Source organism: Glarea lozoyensis, assembly GCF_000409485.1.
Source record: "Glarea lozoyensis ATCC 20868 chromosome Unknown GLAREA5, whole genome shotgun sequence".
Lineage (NCBI taxonomy): Eukaryota > Fungi > Ascomycota > Leotiomycetes > Helotiales > Helotiaceae > Glarea > Glarea lozoyensis.
Window position 1 is genome coordinate 144936 of NW_007361000.1, and position 21325 is coordinate 166260.

The window sequence follows — 21325 nt, forward strand, 5'->3', positions numbered from 1 at the left end:
CTCCCACTCGGGAGTGATGGTGGTGAGGCGAGCGATCTAAGTGCCGAATCCTGGGATGGCGAGGATTCTGATGGCGACAATTCGATATCTTGATTTCGAAGCACGTTGGTCTGAAATGTTTCTGTTTATAGAAGTATTGAACCGAGGGGCACTGGGTGGTTGTGGGAGCCTGGTGCTGAGAAATCGCGGTTGATATTGATATTAAATTGTTGGTGTGACTGCGATGATGGGTGGATATATACCTGCCAAAGACGAAACGAGGAAATGTGAAATACATTCAGTCACTGCTCAAAAGGTTTCACGAGAGAGAAGAAGAAGCCATGGCTCATTACCGAGCACCTGAACATGAAGGCCTTCAGGTTGTTGAGGGGTTTGGGTTGGAATTAGCGACACTTCCTCCTCCCGCCGCGACGCCGAAGTACTTACGGGTTCTGTTCGCTGATGAAGGTTGTGGAAAACGAGGAGATGAGCGAAAAAGCGTTCGAGGGATGCTTGATGTTCTTGCGGCGTACCATGCGGATGTGTTAGGGGGGAAGCGGATGAGACGACAGAAAATCTTGCTTTGGAGTTTTGTCGTTGTGATTTGGATGATTGTTGTTTTTGGGGGTGTCTATGGGGGGCTGGTTGTTAAGAGAGGTTCGAGATCTGGAACTAGGTCAGAAGACTCTCCTTGAAAAATGAGATAGGCTAATTATTCTTCAGCTCACTTTCCAGTCAAGGGCTGAGCAATGGGACTCAAAACTTGGTACACTCGAAAGTTTCGCCATCTGTACGGTCTAGTCCACATCCACTGTCGAGCGGCGACTCAAGTACACGGAGCAGCACATCAAGCTTCATCGGGGGAAGCGTCATCAGTACAGGCGAAACTCCCACCGTCACAATCGTTGTGACGGCGTCTGTTATTTTGACCGCGGCTCCCAGTACGGAGTCAACGAAAGCAAGCGAAACGGAATTGAGTTCAATACTTGAGACGTCCTCTTCGGGGTCGGTAATGGATATCGTGGCGAGATCAGCCTGCGAAAGTGCAACGGTATCGTTGAAGCCGATGTGATGGATTAATACCGCAACTCTTGCGATTACGTGAGTTAGAATATACTCTCCCGTTGTCTGCAGATACTTAATTTGTGTGGAAATCGTGGAAGTGTTCATAATGCATACTTGATCAGGAGCAATGAACAAGCGAGTTCATACGGAACAGGCTATTCTCCCGTCGTCCGTCAGAACCTCACCTAGAGAAATTTGCTTCAAGGTCTAGAAGACTGGTAAATGATCTATCCCCGGGAAATTTGTTCATAGTAGGCGGTAGCCGTAGAGCAAGAAAGTATCTGCTACCTCCTCTTTTCGACCTTTTCGGGATAAGGAAGTAAGCGAGGACGTCTCTTGGACTGCGATGCAGAAAACATAGCCAGCCATGCAGTCGTCTTGCTTCCAAAGTCATATCAAATAAAGCTTAATTCATGGAATGGTTATCAAGTCGTAAGCTCGACGGGTACTCGTTACGTCCACTTTCGGCTGGTTATCAAGACGGGCTGACTAGATCGATGACTGGTACGCCCTCCGATAATAGCCATACATGTCTAAGTACCTCTGTAACATTTTTAGCGCCCTCTCCGAAGATTTATACCGAAATACAACCAAAACCTACCCTACTAACTACTCATATCCTATAAGTCTCAAGTGAGAAATAGATAAGATTGATAGAATCTCTGCAGCCAATTCATTGATCACATTGTCACGACCTCTCTCCCAATTTTTGAGATCCCGATTGGTGAATATCAAAATACTTGCACGGTATAGTGATAAATTCTATGCTGATGTATGGATACTTGCGACTGCTTGATACTTATTTGGAAAGGAGGCAGGGGAAATATATATAGAAGCCGAGAACGGCGTGCCCCGCCCCACCACCACACTAAGCCGAGAACCTTGATGACCACCTAGTAAGCTGCATCCCACTTTTTCAACAACATCAAAACAACCTTCTTACCTCGCAAAAATGGCTACGAATTATACAATCCAGTCGATATGCCTAAAATCCTGCTTTTCGGCGCAGGCGGCGTGGGAAGCATTTACACCTACGTTCTCACGCAAGGCGGCGCCTCGGTGACAGCAGTCTGCCGTTCGAATTATGAAACAGTCAAGAAGGATGGGTTCACAATAAACTCTGCGATATGGGGGGAGGGGATACAAGTCAAACCGGAGGTCGTTCGCACGCCAGAGGAAGCTCGGGGGACGGAATGGGACTATGTGATTTCTTGTAGCAAGGCAATGCCGGGTTCGAGTCCGTCAACACCAGACATCATAAAACCTGCGATCAGCCCTCGAACAGCAATCGTACTTTGCCAGAACGGCATCCACATCGAAGACGAATTCGCCAAAGCCTTCCCCAACAATGCTATCATCTCCGGCGCTGTTTACCTACCTGTTACTCAAACCTCCCCGGGGTTCGTCACCCACGGCTACATCGAGCGACTCGAAATCGGAACCTACCCCGCCGACGCGGTCAAAGCACATAAAGACTCCGTCCAGACCTTCGCAGATATATTCACTGCTGGGAAAGGAACCGCGCATGTCTTCGACGACGTCCAACCCCGTCGCTGGAACAAACTCATTACGAACGCGTCGTGGAATCCTCTTTGCGCCCTGTCACGTAGCAAAGACATTCACCTCTTAAACTCTACGCCCAGCTCGAAGAAGATGATCTACGGGATTATGCTCGAGGTTGTGAAGATTGCGCAGGCGTGTGGGTATACGGATATCATTGCGAAACATGCGGATGCGCAGATGGAGCGCGTGGTGGTGCAGATTCCAGACAGAGGCATATATCCTAGCATGGTTGGAGATGCGCTGAATCTGAGGCCGATGGAGGTTGAGGCTATTGTGGGGAACACGGTGAGGATTGCGATGGAGAAGGGGGTGGAGGTGCCGTTGTTGGAGTTGACCTATACACTCATTAAGGCGCTGGATGAGAGTAATAGGAAGAGACGTGATGAGAAGGCTTAGCTGTTCGTTGTGGTGACTCTAGATAATAGAGCACCATCTGTCAGTTTCTTTCTAGACCGGATACTATATGGATTCTGGCTCACTAATCACCAAACTAATGTTATAGACAGAGATGAATGAATAGAATGATACCATAATTTTACATGCCCTTAAACCTCTCCTGTATGAGCTTAGCGAGTGGAGCTCTTCCAATGTGTTACCAAACTGCTATAACTTTCTAATAATATTTATTGTCTTACTGCACATGGGAGAGTTGAAAATACTAGCAGCCTAATGCTTTTCGGAGATAAGGTACTAGAGTACCTTAGCTTGGTAATTGATCTCCGTCACGTGATCTAGCCTCCCTGTTGCTTTTTGTGAGGGAACGACAGGACTCAAGACGTTTGCAATTGTTGCCTCAAAATACATCAACCAAATGACTTCCGTACTACGATCCAAGCAAGGTTGCTGGACCTGTAGACTGCGCAAGAAGAAATGTGATGAGCGTCGCGATATATGCACCACCTGCGAGTCTCTCACAATTACATGTTATGGCTATGGCGCCAAGCCAGACTGGATGGATGGTGGGGAGAAAGAGCGTGCAATGGGGAATAGTATCAAACAAATCGTGAAACATACATCTCGGCGGAAAGCGACTGGTCGACTTGGACTTTTGGCTGCCAAATTCCAGAAAAATAGCACTTCTGGATCTGGTGATGCTCAGCAACCACTTGAGCCTGCTTCAGGGCCACGGATTTTACCTAAGGAAACGATAAAGGACACGAAATCTCATTCCCCACCCGCTTCACAATCGAATTCCAGTGGCACTACCTTTACTCCTGAGACTCAGCCATCACCTGAGAGCGATTGTGGCAATGCCCCTTCCCAGAACTCTCCAGTAAGTGATCGAGCTCCGGTACTGAAAATCAAAGCTAAGGTTCGAGCAGGATACCAACCATAGTGGCAGTGAAGAGCTCACTGTTCCTTTTTTTGTAGTATCAGGCGATGAATCAGTCTTACTGATGCATTACCTTGATATTGTTTTTTATCTCCAATACCCGATGTACAAGTCGTCAGTGGAAGATGGAGGACGAGGATGGGTACTTTCCTCTCTCCTTAGAACCAAGCCTCTATATCATGCAGCGCTTGCTTTAAGCGCATATCATCGGGGTGCTTTACTCCTTGCAACTCAGCAAGGAGTCCACCACGATCCAGAAAACTACGCGGAGCAGGAAAAGCATCTTGCAAAATTCTTCGAGGAATTCCAGAGAGCGATAAACCGTGTTAGTAGATTCGTCGAAAGGGAACCAGGCGACTGCATGGCCATCATTTCTTGCATAGTGCAGCTAGTGTTCTTTGAGGTCAGTCTCCGTTACTACAGGCCCAAAAAGCATTGAACCTAATATTGTCATAGCTATTCGCAAATCGAGGCAACACTTGGCAGCTGCACCTCAAAATGGCATGTAAGAAAATAGCTGATGCACATAGTTCTGCGACAGTTCAGGAAGTCTTGAGCATGGCTTCTGCACAAGAAAGCGTCCCGCCACGTACTCATCACAATCCAAAAGCTCATGATATCAAGACATACAAGTTCTTTTCTGGCGTTATTGTATGGCTTGACACGATATCATCGGTCACAAGCGGCACCACACCGAATACTTTGCCACTCGACTCGGTGCAAGAACAGGGGCAACCTCAACTCAACCTCGAGAATATTATGGGCTGTGAAAGTTGGGCTTTGCTTGAAATCGGCCGCATTTCGAGAATATACGAACTGCAAACCCTGTCATGCCAACACGACTACACAGGTTGTACTGGCGATGGGATACAAACTTTGATCGATCGTATCAGAGGAGAGTTGGTTCAAGGACTGGCTGAAGGGCATATGTCGACTCTTAACCTGTCCAATGATCGATGTATGCGCAGTAGATGTACAACAAGCGAAAAGATCACTCGACTGTTTGCTCTTACCGGGCTGGTATACCTGCATCTTGTCATTCTAGGTTTACACCAAGGCGCTTCTTGCGTTGACTCTACCGTTCGGGACGCAATGACATTGCTACGACAAGCCGAGTCAGCGAACTTCCTCACTGCTGTTGTTTTCCCACTTTACATCCTCGCATGTGTTGCCAACGAAGAAGATAAGCCGTTCTTCAGACGGGTTTTCTCTTCCGCGCCTCTGCTAGATCCGACGCTGGATCATCGATCCAAGATGTTGCCACAATTGGAAGCGGTCTGGACCATGAGGAATAATGCCGATGCAGTGGGAGTAACCTGGACGGAAGTTCTGCAAGTCTCCAATGGAACTTTATTGATATAGTGATGGCCGTCGGTAATTGCAACTAAAGAGTTGTGATGAAAAGGAAGCACGCCGCAGCGCAACTTTTTTTCGAAGTAGAGATGCACCGGTGAAAGACTTATCCTCGTGGCAACAAAGTCAAAACTCGCCCAAATGGGAAAATATCAGGGACATTTCCAATGCACCAGATTCCGGATCAATCAAAAGCCAGGCTTTTAGTTACTTCGTGTGAAATCTGTGGAGACCTTTTGCCACTGAGCAGTGGCGGAGATATGTTGCAAATTTGAATGCAATAAGGCGAGCGGTAAGTGCGATTTCAACAGCTCGAAGATTCTTACCGCAGTGCTAAATTCCAGTCAGGAATTGAGCCAACGAATATATAGGACGACGAACATAGCACTTACTAGAGAAATCACTCTAAATGATCAGCACAATGATTTTCAAAATTCTATGCGCCCAAGCTTCGGTAGTGATCCCGTTGATGATGGGAACTATTCTATCTGCTGATCGCTTGTTTCGAGGCAAGTGAAGATAAATTTCTCTCTCATCCAGTATGGTCATCAGTCTCCATGGCTTTCAAGCAGAGGACCGTTTTGAGTGGAAGAAACTTTTACACGATTGAATGAGGTACAATCTTCTTCTCGATGTCATATTTTACCCGACCTATTTTCTTTCTAGGACAGGCTGCGGAAGTGCCCAACTTGCATGAATCGTATATGCGTGTAACTGTTGACTTACCCTTCAGCGTTGGCTTTATCGCGTCGAACAAGTTTCTTTTCGCGGTCCGTTCCATGTATTGAAACATGGGGAATTTGGTTTTAACCACATCGAGAAAACGAGAAAGTCCACGTAACCCATACTAAAGTTTTCGGACTAGACTTTTTGATCTTAACGCCGTTACTAGGGGACTTGCCTTCTCGGCAGTAATTTATTTCGCGGTCATTTTCCGTTTTATTTCTTTGCTTGGTACAAGATTTGCGTCCAAGGTACTCGATGAATAAGCACGTCGCAGACTTCATCCGCTGCTCGATGGGGCTTTTGAAATATGCACGTCACAGATCCCACCAATCGTATTCTATACTTTTATACAGTGGGTCTCTTGATGCTGACAGAAAGCTACTCTCGCTTACGTGCTTTCTGACAACGCTCATCAATCCCTTGGTCTGGAGCTTTCTCCTTACGGCTCCTGCCTTTATGCCACGAGTTGTGACATTTTTTTGCAGATGCTGTTGCCGAGAACTGCAGATGGCATTGGTCGCTCGTATTCCGGGGAAATGGCATGCAGCTTCAAGCTGTCGATCCCTGACCGCTCATCTACACTCTGCTGAATAATAAGGACTTTTTGGTTGTCATCATTTGATAATTTGTTTTGAAGAACTCGAAAAGTCGGCTTAATTTCTGTAATTCTTCATTGTATCTTGTATCATTTTACCTACTAAACGATTAACGCTTACTGATTGAAAGGTAATACCACTGCGTACTTCATCCTCTTCAGAGCTGCACAAGATTGACACTCGGGATACTTTCGGCGAGATTGTTTGCCATCTCCTGGATACTTTGCGTGCAACTCCTCCCGTGTGGGGTCACACCAGTACTAAGACCTTATGTAATGACTGAGCATAGAATCGAATCTCCATTAGCTTCGGTTCTTGCTCAGACCCTAGTTACTAGCGTGCCATCGAGTACATGTGATATCAAGATGGATCTTCCAAATGTGAACAAAGATATGACATTGGATAATACCTGTTGAATTTTCATGTACATGGGCATTTACAAATGCGACTGTAAGGGTGGCCTGCTTTTCAAAGTGGATGGACCTCACATATCCTAATTTTATAGTTTTGGGCGGTCGACGTTGAGCTATAAAGACTCCTTCATGATCCTCCAATGTTTTCTTTTCCCATCATCCTCATCGCATCTTTCTGATATCACTTCCGACTCTTGATCTCTTCTTAGCCACTTCCTCGATCATTTCCAAACCATCAACATGAGATCTCAAATCATCTCTGCTACAGCTTTGGTTGCTGCGGCAGTTGTGCAAGGCAAGACCTGTACAAAATTTAGTAACGTAAACTTTGCTAACAAATGTTCATAGGATATGAGTTTGTTCGCCTCAACAAGACCGATGCTGTAAGTAACGGCTCATGCCAAACCAATCCGAAATTTCCTAATATTCTTAGGCTCTCCTCGTTGTGGACCACCAGATCGGTCTCTCAGCACTAGTCAGAGATTATGAACCAGCTGCTTACAGACAAAACATCATCGCTCACGCCGCTCTTGGGAATCTGTTCAACTTGCCAACTATCTTGACTACTTCTGCTGAGTCTGGTATGTCAATACTCATAATTCTTATTAAACGGAATGTGCTAACAGACATCGTAAGGGCCAAACGGTAGACTGCCAAAAGAGATTACAGATGTGAGTCAAATAATCATCAAGAGATTGTGTGCATACTGACTGCTAACCAGCTCCACCCAACCGCTCCATTCATCAAACGCAACGGCGAAGTCAACGCCTGGGATAACCCCGAATTCAAAGCCGCCGTCAAAGCCACCGGAAAGAAACAAATTATCCTCGCCGGCATCGTCACCGAAGTTTGTAAGTCTCCAAGCCCCTCCCCTCCCCCTCCTACCCAAATACCCCTCCCTCCACCCCCATCCTCATCACCCATCTAACACCCCACAGGCACAGCCTTCCTCGCCCTCTCCCTCCGCGCCGAAGGCTACGAAGTCTTCGCCAACACCGACGCCTCGGGCACCTTCAACGACAAGCTCGCGGCCGACGCGAACCGGCGCATGGAAGCCGCCGGCGTGCATCTCATGGGCATGTTTGGCATCGCGATGGATCTGATGCGCGATTGGAGGAATACGCCGGGGAGTGCGGAGGTTTTGCCTTTTATGGATAAATATCTGGTTCCCTACTCGTTGGTTGCGAGGGCGCATGGCGATGCGATTGATAATGGGACTATTATTCCGGGGGAGGCGCAGATTTTGACGGTTTAGGTGGGGAGGGTTAGGGGGGGTGAGGGTAAGGGTGAGGGGTGAGGGGTGAGGAGAGGAGGTTGGATGAGGTGGTGGGGAGATAGAGATAGGTGGAAGTGGGTTGGAGGCAGTGGAATTTGAGATGTTAGGGTCTTCTTTAGAGGTGTCAATCAACTATGATCTTTCACTTGAATTGAGATAACCATTCTTCATGTGCTCTAGTTTGAGAGATTGTTTCTCTATGGGTTTCGGGTACTGCAAAAATGGGAAAAGAAATATCTTATCGTCTACAAGAATTCCTCTTCCTCCATGTATCATATGGTTTTGCTGAAAAACTAAAAACAGCAGTAGCTTATTTTCCTACACTTATGACTTGACATACCTCCCAGCCATATCAGTATGAATCCAACACTCACTCTAATATATGTGTGAGAATTGCAAAAGTGTGCGCCATATGTTTCTCACTCGATGGTCCTTCACACTTCAAGGAACGTCAGAACTAGAAATGGACGATTTTAATTACCACAGCATTCTGAAGTTCATGGCACCGTCTGCAATATTAATCTCCGATGAGCGTCGATGAGAGGGGAATTCGGAAGGGCATTGAGGTAGGGTATTAGATACAGTAGTTTTAAATAATTGAGCGAACCTTATCTTTGTTGGATGAGGAAGGTGATTAAATTTAGTAGTAAATTTTTAGGTGTGCTATTGTTGACCTAAAATCACGTGTAATCTTCTTTCGGCTTAGTTCCATCTAATCCCGTATAGGTATATACCTTGGACGAGAGCTCTGCCCACTTAGTCTCCTTTAGACATCTCAATATATTACTTTCTCCCTCTATTGCTCACTCTCCCACTTCCCTTCCTACGAAGGTTCATAGCTGTCGAATAACCTAGGTAAATAGGTTCGTATACGATCGAAAGAAACAAAAATTAATGGAGAGAAGTCTAGGAAACTCAAAGATGAGATCATGGGAGTCATTGTAATGTTCGAACGTTATGTTGGAAAAGAAAATGGTGTACCAAGCCTCGAAGGCCTTTCGAACTTTATCTCACTTGTACGGTGGCAAAAGGTCGCAATTTAGATCAAAGTAACATTATATTGGTTCAGCCATGAATGTATTGTGACGTTGTAAATTCTAAATAGGATTGTGTGTTGTTGCTATCTGGTCCCGTGTTCCTATTTCAATAACCATCTGACAGCTGATAGCTATGGACCACCGATTCCATTCTCGTATCCAAAGCACAACGGAGTAAAATTCATCCGCGCAACTCCACACATCTCGCTCCTTAACAATACTTTGGGTAGAGAGACGCAATCTCCTGTAACTGCTTCACATAGCAGAAATCCGGCTTCAGTTCGTGAAAGACAGTATGAGCTGACGTGAGCGAAGACTTGTGGTCCATAATCGTTATTTTGGCCGGTAATTCTCTGTCGTGCTTTTCCCTCCAAATCTTCCTAAGACAAAGTATCCATCTACTGATATGATTCCGCTCTGATTGTGGGAGGTGATCGTCTCCTTCAAGCCGCCAAATATCCTTGATGATCGTGATTTGATCTAGATTTGGGAAGCAATCACGTGGAAGTTCAACGCCATTATCTGGACCAACTGCCTGATCATAGGGACGAACATGGTCCCTAAATGCCAGGTGTTTGAGGGTGGACATGACAGGATAGTCTTTTACTAATTCTTTGAAACAGGTAATGTCGAGACGGCCTGCAAGACACAGTATGTCAGCCGCGGGATTGACAGCATAAGATGATTTGGTGGGGTGCGTCCAAACAGCTTGAGTTACCGTTTCGTAGATCTTTTTGGCCCGGTCTCGAGATTCGTAGTTGACATGAAACATTGGTGGTATTATGTCCGGATCCGACAACACCACCGGATATGCTCGGTATATCGTCCATAAACGTAAGACACGAGGTTGGCAAAGAGCGAGCTCCAAGATCATCAATCTCAGCTCCAGTGGAAGCTTCGGGAACAAACTGAATTCGGACAGAGTGGCTGGTGTCGATGATGGTTGACATAATGCCTTGTTGTCCACGGATGGGAGCTTATTGGGTTTGGTTTTCTGTCGCTTGTTGTTCGGTTTCTGGATTTTGTGGCTTCGTAGACGCTTAGCATGAGATCGCGGAGCAGGAGCCATTGCGATAGTGACACCAGGAGTTGAATTCGGTATATTCTTTGTATCCTTGAAATGTGGTTGTAGTTGAATGAATACTGCATCGCAGATCGCAGATCGCAGAAAGTTTTCGTACTTGTATTTGCTTAACGCATATTCAGGGCTGAAGGTAGTGGTTATGGTGAAACTCTTGTTAACTTGGCTTGAAGTAAACATTCAAGCTGGTCAATTCACCGGGGTGTTTTTGTAATTCGGTCTACACATGATCTCTGGAGGAGTTATTTGCGGGGTATGTCTTGTCATAGTACTAGTTGAATCAGAACCTAACACTAAGAAGATGAGTTGTCGTGCGTTAGTTACACTCAGAAGGTTCGGGGACAAGCATTTGTATTCACTACCTCGTCCGACGTACAAGACGCCGGATTAGCTTTCAATTAAATAGCTAAAGACAATATACTATCTACTATATCATCAATATTGAATTGAACACTCGTGCTTGTATCTGAAATTTAATGTTCAATGCTCAATTGGTTACAGAACTCCATAAATATTTCGCAATTTAAGAATCATTCTCATAGAAATGGGTCATTGTGCAAGGTTGCTCGGACAAGCTCGAACTCCACTCAAACTCGTGAAATACCGTATGCCCTGCTTCAAGTGAAATTACATCCGTCATCGTTACTTTGGCTGTAAGTTTTCTGCCGTATTTTTGCTTCCAACTCCATTTGAGTTTCTCAACCCACCACTTCCTCCGCCCGCGTCCGCTATCGCCATAAAACCCTCCAGTGATAGTCTGAACGGTAATTTGCTCCACGTTTGGAAAGAAATCACATATAAGCTTGATTCCCCAGCCACCTTTGGGGGTTCGGACCGCGACATGTTTTGTTTTTCCCCAGGCTGGGTACTTTTCCAGTATTGGCCTCAATGCTTGGGAAAAGCCACGATGCGCGAGAGACAGGATATCGATAGCGGGATTGATGTGAATAAAAGCTGTGGGTGTGTCTGTGGAAGTGACCGACGATACTTTCTCAAAAATCCTATTGGCAAAATCCCGAGTTTCGTGATTGACATGGAATATTAATGGGACCCCAACCGGATGCCTTTCTCGTAAGTAGCCCGCAAGAGAATTATCGTACACGGGTATATATGGGGCCTTTATTTGAATAGTCCGAGGTCTCCAGAAAGCAAACTCCCAAATCAACAATTTGAGTTCCGGCGGCAGCTTCGAAAATAATGTAAATTCGACCAAGGCAGCCGATTTCAATGGGTTTTGGCATGGTGGCTCGTCACCAACACACTTTTGCGTCTTGCTCTTAGCCAAAGCTACTGATTTGTTCCGCTTCATACTTCTGAGAATTCCGGAGGCTCAAGATCGCTTCGTGTAACTCTGGAGTATTGGAAAAGATGAGTAAAGTACACTTCGAGAATAGACGTGATAAGTAGGATGAAGAAGTAACTGTCGCTGAGGTGTAAATGACCCGAGGGGATGACTTGTGTAAAGCTTTTTGTCCTTACAAGTTCTTGAAGGATATATAAATGTTAAGGATCAATGGTGTGGAAACCGTCAGTACTCGAGAGATTTATCACAGGTCGTGTGAAGATAGATACCCATGGCAGAAAGGTCAGAATTGTCATGTTTATACTTGATTAGAAACTCGACAATTGTTGTTGCAGTGCTTTGTTGATCAGAGAACAGGTGAAGATTGTTCATTGTTCTGTGCTTATAAATCCCGCTCCCGAATCAAAACTTAGACGTGCTTTCACCTTGTTCTCACAATTCCATCTTTGTTCTCAATTCACTTGTCCGGTTTTGGCACCAATCAAAAGGGAACCTATCATTTGGTGGAATTAGTGTAAGCTGTCTGTAGAAAAACCTGGTAAGATTTCAGAGAGGTCAAAGCAAGAGGGTAAAAACGCTTTTAGGACTGTCTACGGAAAGTAAGATAGCATCTCTGGCACAAGATCTATTCACAAGTATGTAGAATATATGAGATTTAGACAAGAACAATTACTGCAAGAAAGTAGTCTCATAGTTTATGTTCTCAGAATAAGAGAATCCGTCTAAAGCTACAAGGACTAGTCGTGTTTCGTCATGAATAGCCGTAAAATATCAAGAGAAGAGTTTTTATATTTACTACCTAATCCGACGTCACGAATCCTTCTGATTATCTAAGTAGACCGCTGCAGACTGTACCATCCATGATTATCTCGTGCTCATGTGTCTTTCATTGATTACTCATCCATAAAATCCAACCCCTCGCGTACGTTTTCAAATGCCAGGCTCAATTGTGAACCCCATTATGAGTCTTAGAGATTTCCACTAGTTGGTTTAGGATGCGAGTATTCCACTTTAATTCATGGAAAACTGCTCGCCCTAACGTAGGCAAGCCTCTGAAAGAGTCTATCATCGTGAGCTTAGGGAGCGGTTTGTTGCCATAAACCTCCCTCCATTTCTGTTTGAAATTTATTGCCCATAAACAAGAATATGATCGCATGACCGTCATGTTTCCGCCCTGACTTTCATATATAGCAAGACTGGTAGACAGGGTGATTTGTTCCAGGTCCGGGAACAAGTCACATATCACGTCATGGCCACTTTCATGATATCCCACAGGGTCAAACGCCAGGTGTTTAAATGTCCTCAAGATAGGATATTGTTCGAAGATTAGTACGTAAGGGTTCAAATTGCGATGATATTCAATGTGAAGAATGTCCACAGCGGGGTTGATATAGATGGTTGCTTGATCGACGGGACCTTCATCGGAGGGAGATATGATAACCTGCATCCAGTTGGTGTATATTTGGTTGGAAAGTTCCCGACTTTCGTGGTTGACGTGAAGAAGTGGTGGAATTTCCGACTGATAACTTCGTGCTCGAAACCCGCCAAAATAAGACGGGGAAGCGTTGCCAGGGGGGAAGACTGACAACGAAATACTCCGGGGTTTACTGCCAATAGCAAACTTCCAAACCATCAATCTTAGCTCTGCTGGTAGCATTGGAAACAAGGTAAACTGAGGCATGCGTTTTTGTCTCTTCCTCGTGGCTGGAGCCAATGATCTGAAATCTTCCTCGAAATTTTGTCTCTTCCGTTTCCTGATAATCTGAGATTCGAGGGCTCGAGATTGGTTCGTGTAGCTTCGAAGATGCATAGCATGAGATGAGGAGGATGGTCTGGTCCGAAGACGCATCTGATGAGTGGGGAGTCGAGGATGCATTGTGGCTGTGGTTGGAGTAACAGCAAGACGGGAACCCGGCGAAGTTCTGCGTCCGAAATGAAGTTGGAGTTGTGTAGATGCTAGCTCTGATATACGTGGAGATTAATATCACCAGAGTTGTCGAGGTTGGAAAGAAGAAAACAAGTAGAGGAGTCGGAATAGTTGTATTTATAACCCGTCAGGACTTCTAAAGTGTCGTGGGAGCTTCACTGCATTGCATACTGTTTTCGTGAAGCTGAACAGAGTTGAAAAGTGAGCCACAGTAAGAAGTAAGAAGTAGCCGCGAACGACCAATTCATCCATCTTGTCGTCGCATTTTTGTCTCTCACACAGCTACTGTTCTGGCTTCAGTGACCATGTTTTAAACTGTCGATGAGGGCTGAAGAAAATGAAGCGCACCACCAACGAGGTGCTGGCTTCCCGTAATTAATGTTTGCACATTGCCACAGTCGTCACTGATATTTCTGATAACGTCTAGTGATCTTTTGATGGTCGGCTGAAAGTGAATGTTCGTATCAGTGTGTGATCGTTTCCAGATATTTGCGTAATCTTGTTGTATCTGCAGAGTGGTCGAAGGAACATCCGAGTTTGTGTCTGAAAAGATGATTAGAATATTCCAATTGATTTATGTGAGTGTAAATACCATCTATAGAGCTAGATATATCTCCCCATTCATATGTAGTAAATATTACGTGCTCAATTCCACTGCCCACAAGCGATGCAGCTAGGCGTTCGAAAACTGCAGCACCATCTCTTTGGTCAGTAAGAAGGCTGAATACCAGGACTCGCATGACAGGTAAGTTAAGTCTAAATTCTTTCAGCACTATGCATAAAGTTCTTCAGGGGCTCTTACGTCTGAGCTTTCGAAATGTCGAGAAACCACTCCGCAGCTATGACCACACTCATCTCGTTGTGTGCACCATCTAAAAACCAGTGAAACTGATCTTGAACGATCATCTGAAATCTACCAGGCCAAGAGAAATTTTCTATGCCCTGGTTGATATCTGAAGAACTCAATTGGGTGTTAGAGTTTGTCGTTTTGCACAAAAATGCGCGCACAATTGCAAGGGCCAATGAACAGTTCGTTCGCTGGACGTCCGGTTCCAGCTGCATTGGATGATCAGTGAGAGATGGCTCTCTATCAACGAACTCAAGTTTGACGCCAATATCAGACGCTCGCTTGCTCAACATATTTGCACCTTCAGATTCCTGAGGCGAGCTAAATGCCATGGCTCCAGATTTGAAAATGCCTGCTTTATGCCAAGCAATACTTTGAAGCGAGGAACCTAGTTGCTTGACATGATCTAGTCCAAGAGTTGTGACGGCTGTTACAACAGGCTTCTCGAAGACATTTGTAGAGTCATATTCGCCGCCATGGTGTGTTTCAAAGATCGCAGCATCAACACCTTCTCTGATGAAAGTATGGATGCAGAAGAGCGCGAAAAGTTGGAGGAAACGAGGTCGAGTGCCTGAGCTCTGCTCGTCGTTCCGCGAAAGTACATCTTCTACCTCAAAAAAGTACTTTGCGAATAGGTCTTTCGGAAGAGGCTGGAAATTGATCCGAATCCTCTCTTCTGGATGAATGAGATGTGGTGAGGTATAGAGACCAATCTTCTGTGGAAACCCAGTTCTTTTTCCATGCGCCCTCAAAAATGAATCCACAAAAGCACATGTGCTTCCTTTACCTTTCGTTCCAGCAATGTGGATAATATTAAGTCTATTAATATCCTCGTCCTACAGGCGTCAGCCCAGCTAAGGCAGTAATATGTGCCAAATTGTAATCTTACAGAGTGGCCGAGTTCATCCAACCATTTTCTCATACCTAGAATACTGGGGGTTCCTTTTAACTCAGAACTTTCGTTTGACTTAGGAATTCGGGTCAAGCCTGACAAGCTCTTGTCTGATAAGACGCTTGGCCTCAGCAGGCGGCGTCTTTGGTGTAGAATTTCTACCGCTCGCTGATCGAAGTCAGATTTGCCACTGACGATGGCCTTTCGAACTTACTTTATAGCTTTTCTCCATGATGAGTAAGAATAGAGAACCTGTAGTGTCTAGGGTCTAAATGCTGTAGCGCGATTCAATAAATGTAGCAAAAACGATCGTAAAATTGAAATTGTTTAGCGCTCGTAGGACATGTTGTCTGTTTTACACGAGAGCTCGCCGTGACTGGCAGAATGCCATGATGCCGTCTGAAGATTTAGTTCGCATCATTGGTCATGGCTTTGATAATAGATATGATAGGGAAGGGAGAGATGTCGCAATCGGCGAGGAAGATTTGGGTGGGACGGACCGAGGATCGAAAATTGTGGGGCGTACGAGCAACAAAATGAGTAACCACGTGCATCAGAACAGTTAACTTTCAAAAGAATATGTGCTTATCTTCTTATATCAAATAGGCAGTTGAGATTGATTCTGTTTCGCCATAATTTGTTACACTTGTTCTAGTATATTGATTACTATATGGGAAATTGGTGGAAATCTATATTTTATCACTCTTGAGGCTTCCTCGACGATTGAACAGTGCCCAACCTCTTCAACATTCCAATCTTGCCTATATTTTTAAGACCAAAAATAACCAAACCAAGTGAAACAACCATCAATGCAAAACAAAACCATTCGGCAGATCTGAGCCCAGACAAATAAGCAGAGTTCTCAGCTTTACCCCGATCTTTTTCTCGATTCTGTACGCTGTACTGGATAGCAGCTGTTATAGGTAGAAACATAGTACGCCCAAGCGCCGCAGTTGTTTGAAACATCGCACCCGCAAGACTCTGGTCTTTTCGTGGTAGGGATTGCGTGGTAAATAGACCTAAGCAAGGGTACACCGTGTCGGCACCTACAGCACCTAGGCTCATAGATATAAGCCCGTAGGCGAAGTATGATGTAGTTGGCGGTATTGGGGCGGCAAATAACAAGTTTGAGATTGCCCCGGATGAAAGGCCGATGATTAGAATCCAGTTGCCGGGGACTCGTGATAGGAGGTATCCGGAGCTGGCCACGGCGATAACTATCTTGTCAGTATGATTTCTTCGTGTGATAGATCAACTCTTACTTCCAAATATTCCCAGCGGGAGGAACCGCAAAGTTGTCTGAATGGGTGATAAGAGTTGGTAATTCTGGTAACTGGCACACATTTAGCTTTTAATACAATGAAGTGGGGATGGAGTACTTACAAATAAGTGGAATACACAAGCCAATTCGTAAAGCCTGCCGAAAAAAGACAAACAATAATCATTGCAACTGAGAACCTTCCATTGGAAAATATAGAAACTCGCATCAAAGGATCCGATGTTCCCCGCCGCTCAAGATGAAGTTGCCAGGTTATGAATGCCACCAGAAATATTACGGAGAGGACGAGAAGAGCGATGATGAACGGTGTTTTCCAGCCTTGAGATACTCCCTCGGAAAGACCCGTTAGGAGCAGCAATGTTCCTGAAGTATAAAGAAAAGCTCCGATCCAATCGACACCCGCTGCGCGAGCTTCCGCATCGTCACGTCTCGATGATTCGCGTGGGATGACAAAAAAAGCGGTGATGCCGATGACAAATGATGCTCCTGCGAATACAAAGAAGACGACTTTCCAACTTGTAAATTGGGATATCACTCCACCCTAAAAGCGCCAGCGTTAGTATATAATTGACTAGATGAGGCATCACGTACGAGTAGATTACCCAAAATTTGCCCCATGGGGGCACCACCAGAGTAAAAAGCAAAACTATAGTTTTTGACACGTCCTGGAGGTATAGTGTGTCCAAGGATTCCCATTGCCGTTGGAATAGTAAGAGCAGCACCCTGTTGATATGTCAGTCAAGTTACCAGAGCCCAGATTCGTAAAGTCGTCACCAGTCCTTGCAAAGCACGCATAATGTACATGCAAACCTCAATAGGTGAGAATGCAGTCCCCAAAGCAGTTGCTGTAATCCAAAAGCACCCAAAAATGAACAAAAGTTTTCTCCCATACACATCAGCGAGCTTTCCACAGAGCAGAAGAAAAGATCCAGAGGTGAGTGCAAATGCGGAGATGATCCATTGTTGTCGCGTTTGTGGGATGCTGAGTTCTTTGGTTATCTGAGGTAGAAGAATGACCACGGCTTGAACTGAGAGCGTCTAAATAGTTTCAATGAATGACATTATATTTTGAAGGAGATACTTACGTTTAAAAATGTCGCTCCAGTGAGAACTAAAACCAAAGGTCCTACTTGACGGATTGTAACTTCCCTTGCTCCTTGGCTCTCAGCCACCGATACAGAAGTAGGAACCTGTGCTAATTCCCGAACCAGTCCTTTTTCTGGAACAGCGAGTCCCTCAGCTGGTGAAATATCAGTGGGACCATCACCTCTATTTATAACCGACATCATTCGTAACACAGAATCAAGTATCAAACAAACAGCCTCTGGCGACAATTCTTTGCACCGCAATTATTCCATTCTCGAACAAATGTCAAGTCGCCGACGAAAAAAAGTATTCCGTGATCGCCACATCTAGAACCCCCACTACTGGCGGAAATTAGGTACGGCACAACTGCCGACAATTATTGGCTTTCACCGCCATGACGACTGATGATTACAGTTCAATATTGTTTTGAATATCAAACGATCCAGATGTGTAAAATCACAGCTCTTGGATGCGAAACGGATCAGCGTAGATAAACGATAGAAAGCAACCAATTTACTGGAAATACGAGAACGACGATGGCGCTTGGAATCTAGAGCCGTGCAATCAATCAAAGACAGGAAAGCTTTTTATTTGGAACTCGTGCGAATTCAAGAAGCCATACTGGTGATTCTAATCATGCTAAGAAAGCGTCTTTGTGATCACATCAGAAACGATTTATTTATTTGGCACTCGAGAACATCTAGTCACATGACATGGATCGTTAGAAATTCTTCTATATTTTATAGTAAGATTATGGGATTTACTAAATTGGAAAAATAATTAACTTGATTCATTTTCTTATACAGATAAGCAAAAAATAAGTATTGAGGTGTAGAAATGTATACAAGCCTATTGTCACAAATGCAGAGGCGTCTCACAATCGTCTCCATTGGATCGTAACTTAATATATTTCTCGAGAGCAATCTGTCCCTGGAGCATTGAATCATGATGATCTACAGTATTAGGCTTGAGGGTTAATGTACATGCTATCTGGGCACAATCTGGAAACTTTGCTGGGCGTTGGATTGAAAAGTTTGTCCCACCTCCGCCAAGCAACGAGAACATAAAATAATGTTATGTCTTCCAACGTTTAGCTCCCCAGGGAACAAACATTTAACTCGCCAGCCAATTGTACGGTAATGATTGTTGATATCAGCCTTGTGCCCTAGAATTCAAAAATTCAGCTTGACTTTAACGGACAGCAGATGGTTGTTCAACTAAGCATAGTCTGTGCCAAATCGGTTTATTATCTCGAATTTTGTTGTTTGGACTGGTCAGGGGGCATAACCGCATTAATCATTTGGAATCATAACCCTGGTACTGTATGACTCGGAACCCATCGTGGAGTCAATGTGGCGTCCGGCACTCCAAAATACTTGATTCCAGCCAAAATACTCGGTTCCGCGACCACCCTGTCCATTTGACCTTTCCCAGCGAAACACTTGCCAATCGCAAAAACTAGACTTGTAAGTTGCAGACAATTCCAAGTAAGAAAAAATTCAAGTCTTCCACGTAGAACACTATGTTTTCACAACTTTTGCCGTTGGGAATGGTCTCTAGCTCGATACAGCCCATTCACGTACACATTTTACTAGCCCTCATTGTCATCGGGTCATTATTACTGCGACGATCTCATGATGATAAGATTCCGAAAGTCAATGCCAGGAGAACGTTTGAGTTTTCCAGGAGTAGAGTGAAACTTGATTTCCTAAAGAATGCCCGAAAGCTGATTGAAGCTGGCTTGCAGGCATGGAATGCTTTCCTTTGCCCCACTGCGATAGCGCATACGGCGCGAGTGCTTTTACTGACCTGAGGTAATTATACTAGATGTCTCCAGTGTTCAGGATTGAAACAGAAAGTGGACCTCATGTTTATCTCTCACACGAGTTTGCACATGAGATTCGTGACGATGAACGATTGAGTCTCTCTCGGTATCTGGTGCAGGTAAGAACACCAGGCATCTGATCCGCCCTACTGAAGCTTTTGAACTCACTATTGCGGTGCCTAGGAGCTGTTGGTCAAGATACCAGGGCTAGAACCCTTCCGCGAAGGGACGGTTAATGAAGGCGTAATGCAAGATGCAGTGAGAATAAAACTCACACAGACACTTGGTGAGAATAATCTATGTTTATTTAATATGTTTGAGATGAACTTCCGCTAACTGGTCTGGAGGTAAGCTTGCTGAGCCACTCGCTGAAGAAACCGATTTTGCTTTGCGAAGGATCTGGGGTGATGGTCCAGGTAAGTGTAGCAGTGAAACCTGCTAGCTATTCCCGGGCAAACACCAATATATTGACAATCCGACTCTTGACAGAATGGCGCGAGGTTAACTTGAAGAAATCGATGGTGGACCTAGTCGCAGAGCTTTCAACTCGCGTCTTTTTAGCAGAGATGTGCCGTGACGAGGAATGGCTGCAACTCAGCGCCAACTATGCTTCGAATGCATTCAAGGCCATTACCCAGTTGCGTACGTGGCCCATTCATCTAAGGCCCTTCGTCCACTGGTTCATGCCTGCTTTTCAACGTGCGCGTGCCGATGTGAAGCAGAGCCGTCAGATGATCCGTCCGGTATTGGCTGCGAGGAAAGCCCAGAAGGAGCAGGCAATCAAAGAAAAGAAGCCGCCGCGCAAGTATAATGATGCTTGTGAGTGGATGGAGGAAGTGGCAAAAGGACGGCCATACGATCCAAGCGTTATCCAACTCACTTTCTCTTTTTCTGCCATTCACACAACCGGGGATCTTATAACACAAGTACTTGTCGATTTGTGCACACATCCTGAGTACATCGAACCACTGCGGCAGGAAATTCGAACTGTCGTTGCCGAGCATGGTTGGACGAAAACGACGATTTACAACTTGGCGTTGATGGACAGTTTCATCAAGGAGAGCCAACGATTGAAGCCTCCTGCTATGGGTACGTTTTTCTCTTTGCTGTTAATGGTCAACCAGCCTATATGACCGAGTTTTTCGCTATTTCCGTGCTTCCCCTCTGCTCTTTGATGTTCTTGTTTAGATATTGATGTGTAGTTCAGTAACGATGAACCGAACCGCCACCGCCGATATACAGCTATCAGAAGGGACGAAACTTCCCAAGGGTTCCCGTATAGCCGTATCGGCTGTTAATATGTGGGATCCTAAGGTGTACCCAGAACCTCTAAACTTCGATGGTTACCGATTTTTGAAGATGCGTGAGATCCCTGGACAGGGAAATGCCGCGCAGTTTGTCACGATAAGCCCTAACCACTTGGCGTTTGGGCTGGGTAAACATGCTTGTCCAGGCCGTTTCTTTGTTGGCACAGAAGTCAAGGTCGCACTTTGTTTTCTTCTCCTCAGATATGATATGGAGTTGACTGATGAGAAGAACTCAAGACCAATCATGAATGGTCGAACTCTGGCTGCAAATGTATTTGCGAAAATACGGATTCGTAGAAGAGAGGAGGATGTGCCATTGATCCCGGTTGGATCTTTCTAAGGGCTTATAGCAGCGACTTTGAATGCAACCAAGATAGTTTCAATAAATTCGAACCAGAGACTGGACCCAGAAATCGTGATAAGGATAGCTTTGAGTC

The 21325-nt window shown here is 45.1% G+C and overlaps 9 protein-coding genes across 9 annotated transcripts; 5 read left to right on the plus strand and 4 right to left on the minus strand.

Moving 5' to 3' along the window:
• Positions 1 to 320: 320 nt before the first annotated feature.
• Positions 321 to 1051, plus strand: GLAREA_04236 (uncharacterized protein; the record flags this gene model as incomplete). The annotated part of the gene is made up of 2 exons (XM_008086613.1): positions 321 to 655; positions 703 to 1051. 2 exons carry the CDS (start codon positions 321 to 323, stop codon positions 1049 to 1051), a joined length of 684 nt encoding a protein of 227 aa, XP_008084804.1.
• A 974-nt stretch (positions 1052 to 2025) lies between these two features.
• On the plus strand, positions 2026 to 3003 carry GLAREA_04237 (6-phosphogluconate dehydrogenase C-terminal; the record flags this gene model as incomplete). The annotated part of the gene is made up of 1 exon (XM_008086614.1): positions 2026 to 3003. The coding sequence occupies one exon, from the start codon at positions 2026 to 2028 to the stop codon at positions 3001 to 3003; it is 978 nt and encodes a 325-aa protein (XP_008084805.1).
• A 415-nt stretch (positions 3004 to 3418) lies between these two features.
• GLAREA_04238 (Zn2/Cys6 DNA-binding protein) lies at positions 3419 to 5302 on the plus strand (the record flags this gene model as incomplete). The annotated part of the gene is made up of 3 exons (XM_008086615.1): positions 3419 to 3880; positions 3930 to 4343; positions 4397 to 5302. The coding sequence occupies 3 exons, from the start codon at positions 3419 to 3421 to the stop codon at positions 5300 to 5302; spliced, it is 1782 nt and encodes a 593-aa protein (XP_008084806.1).
• Positions 5303 to 7268: 1966 nt separating this feature from the next.
• GLAREA_04239 (Isochorismatase-like hydrolase) lies at positions 7269 to 8283 on the plus strand (the record flags this gene model as incomplete). Its single annotated transcript, XM_008086616.1, has 6 exons — positions 7269 to 7344; positions 7377 to 7411; positions 7462 to 7609; positions 7665 to 7699; positions 7750 to 7879; positions 7967 to 8283. 6 exons carry the CDS (start codon positions 7269 to 7271, stop codon positions 8281 to 8283), a joined length of 741 nt encoding a protein of 246 aa, XP_008084807.1.
• A 1269-nt stretch (positions 8284 to 9552) lies between these two features.
• Positions 9553 to 10410, minus strand: GLAREA_04240 (uncharacterized protein; the record flags this gene model as incomplete). Its single annotated transcript, XM_008086617.1, has 1 exon — positions 9553 to 10410. One exon carries the CDS (start codon positions 10408 to 10410, stop codon positions 9553 to 9555), a length of 858 nt encoding a protein of 285 aa, XP_008084808.1.
• Positions 10411 to 10945: 535 nt separating this feature from the next.
• Positions 10946 to 11731, minus strand: GLAREA_04241 (uncharacterized protein; the record flags this gene model as incomplete). The annotated part of the gene is made up of 1 exon (XM_008086618.1): positions 10946 to 11731. The coding sequence occupies one exon, from the start codon at positions 11729 to 11731 to the stop codon at positions 10946 to 10948; it is 786 nt and encodes a 261-aa protein (XP_008084809.1).
• Positions 11732 to 12668: 937 nt separating this feature from the next.
• GLAREA_04242 (MurD-like peptide ligase, catalytic) lies at positions 12669 to 15623 on the minus strand (the record flags this gene model as incomplete). Its single annotated transcript, XM_008086619.1, has 6 exons — positions 12669 to 13687; positions 14001 to 14195; positions 14245 to 14408; positions 14455 to 15335; positions 15389 to 15559; positions 15606 to 15623. 6 exons carry the CDS (start codon positions 15621 to 15623, stop codon positions 12669 to 12671), a joined length of 2448 nt encoding a protein of 815 aa, XP_008084810.1.
• A 467-nt stretch (positions 15624 to 16090) lies between these two features.
• Positions 16091 to 17956, minus strand: GLAREA_04243 (MFS general substrate transporter; the record flags this gene model as incomplete). The annotated part of the gene is made up of 6 exons (XM_008086620.1): positions 16091 to 16608; positions 16654 to 16724; positions 16775 to 17211; positions 17262 to 17393; positions 17481 to 17708; positions 17756 to 17956. 6 exons carry the CDS (start codon positions 17954 to 17956, stop codon positions 16091 to 16093), a joined length of 1587 nt encoding a protein of 528 aa, XP_008084811.1.
• Positions 17957 to 19583: 1627 nt separating this feature from the next.
• On the plus strand, positions 19584 to 21228 carry GLAREA_04244 (Cytochrome P450; the record flags this gene model as incomplete). The annotated part of the gene is made up of 5 exons (XM_008086621.1): positions 19584 to 19700; positions 19765 to 19839; positions 19934 to 19997; positions 20071 to 20670; positions 20789 to 21228. The coding sequence occupies 5 exons, from the start codon at positions 19584 to 19586 to the stop codon at positions 21226 to 21228; spliced, it is 1296 nt and encodes a 431-aa protein (XP_008084812.1).
• Positions 21229 to 21325: the final 97 nt, after the last annotated feature.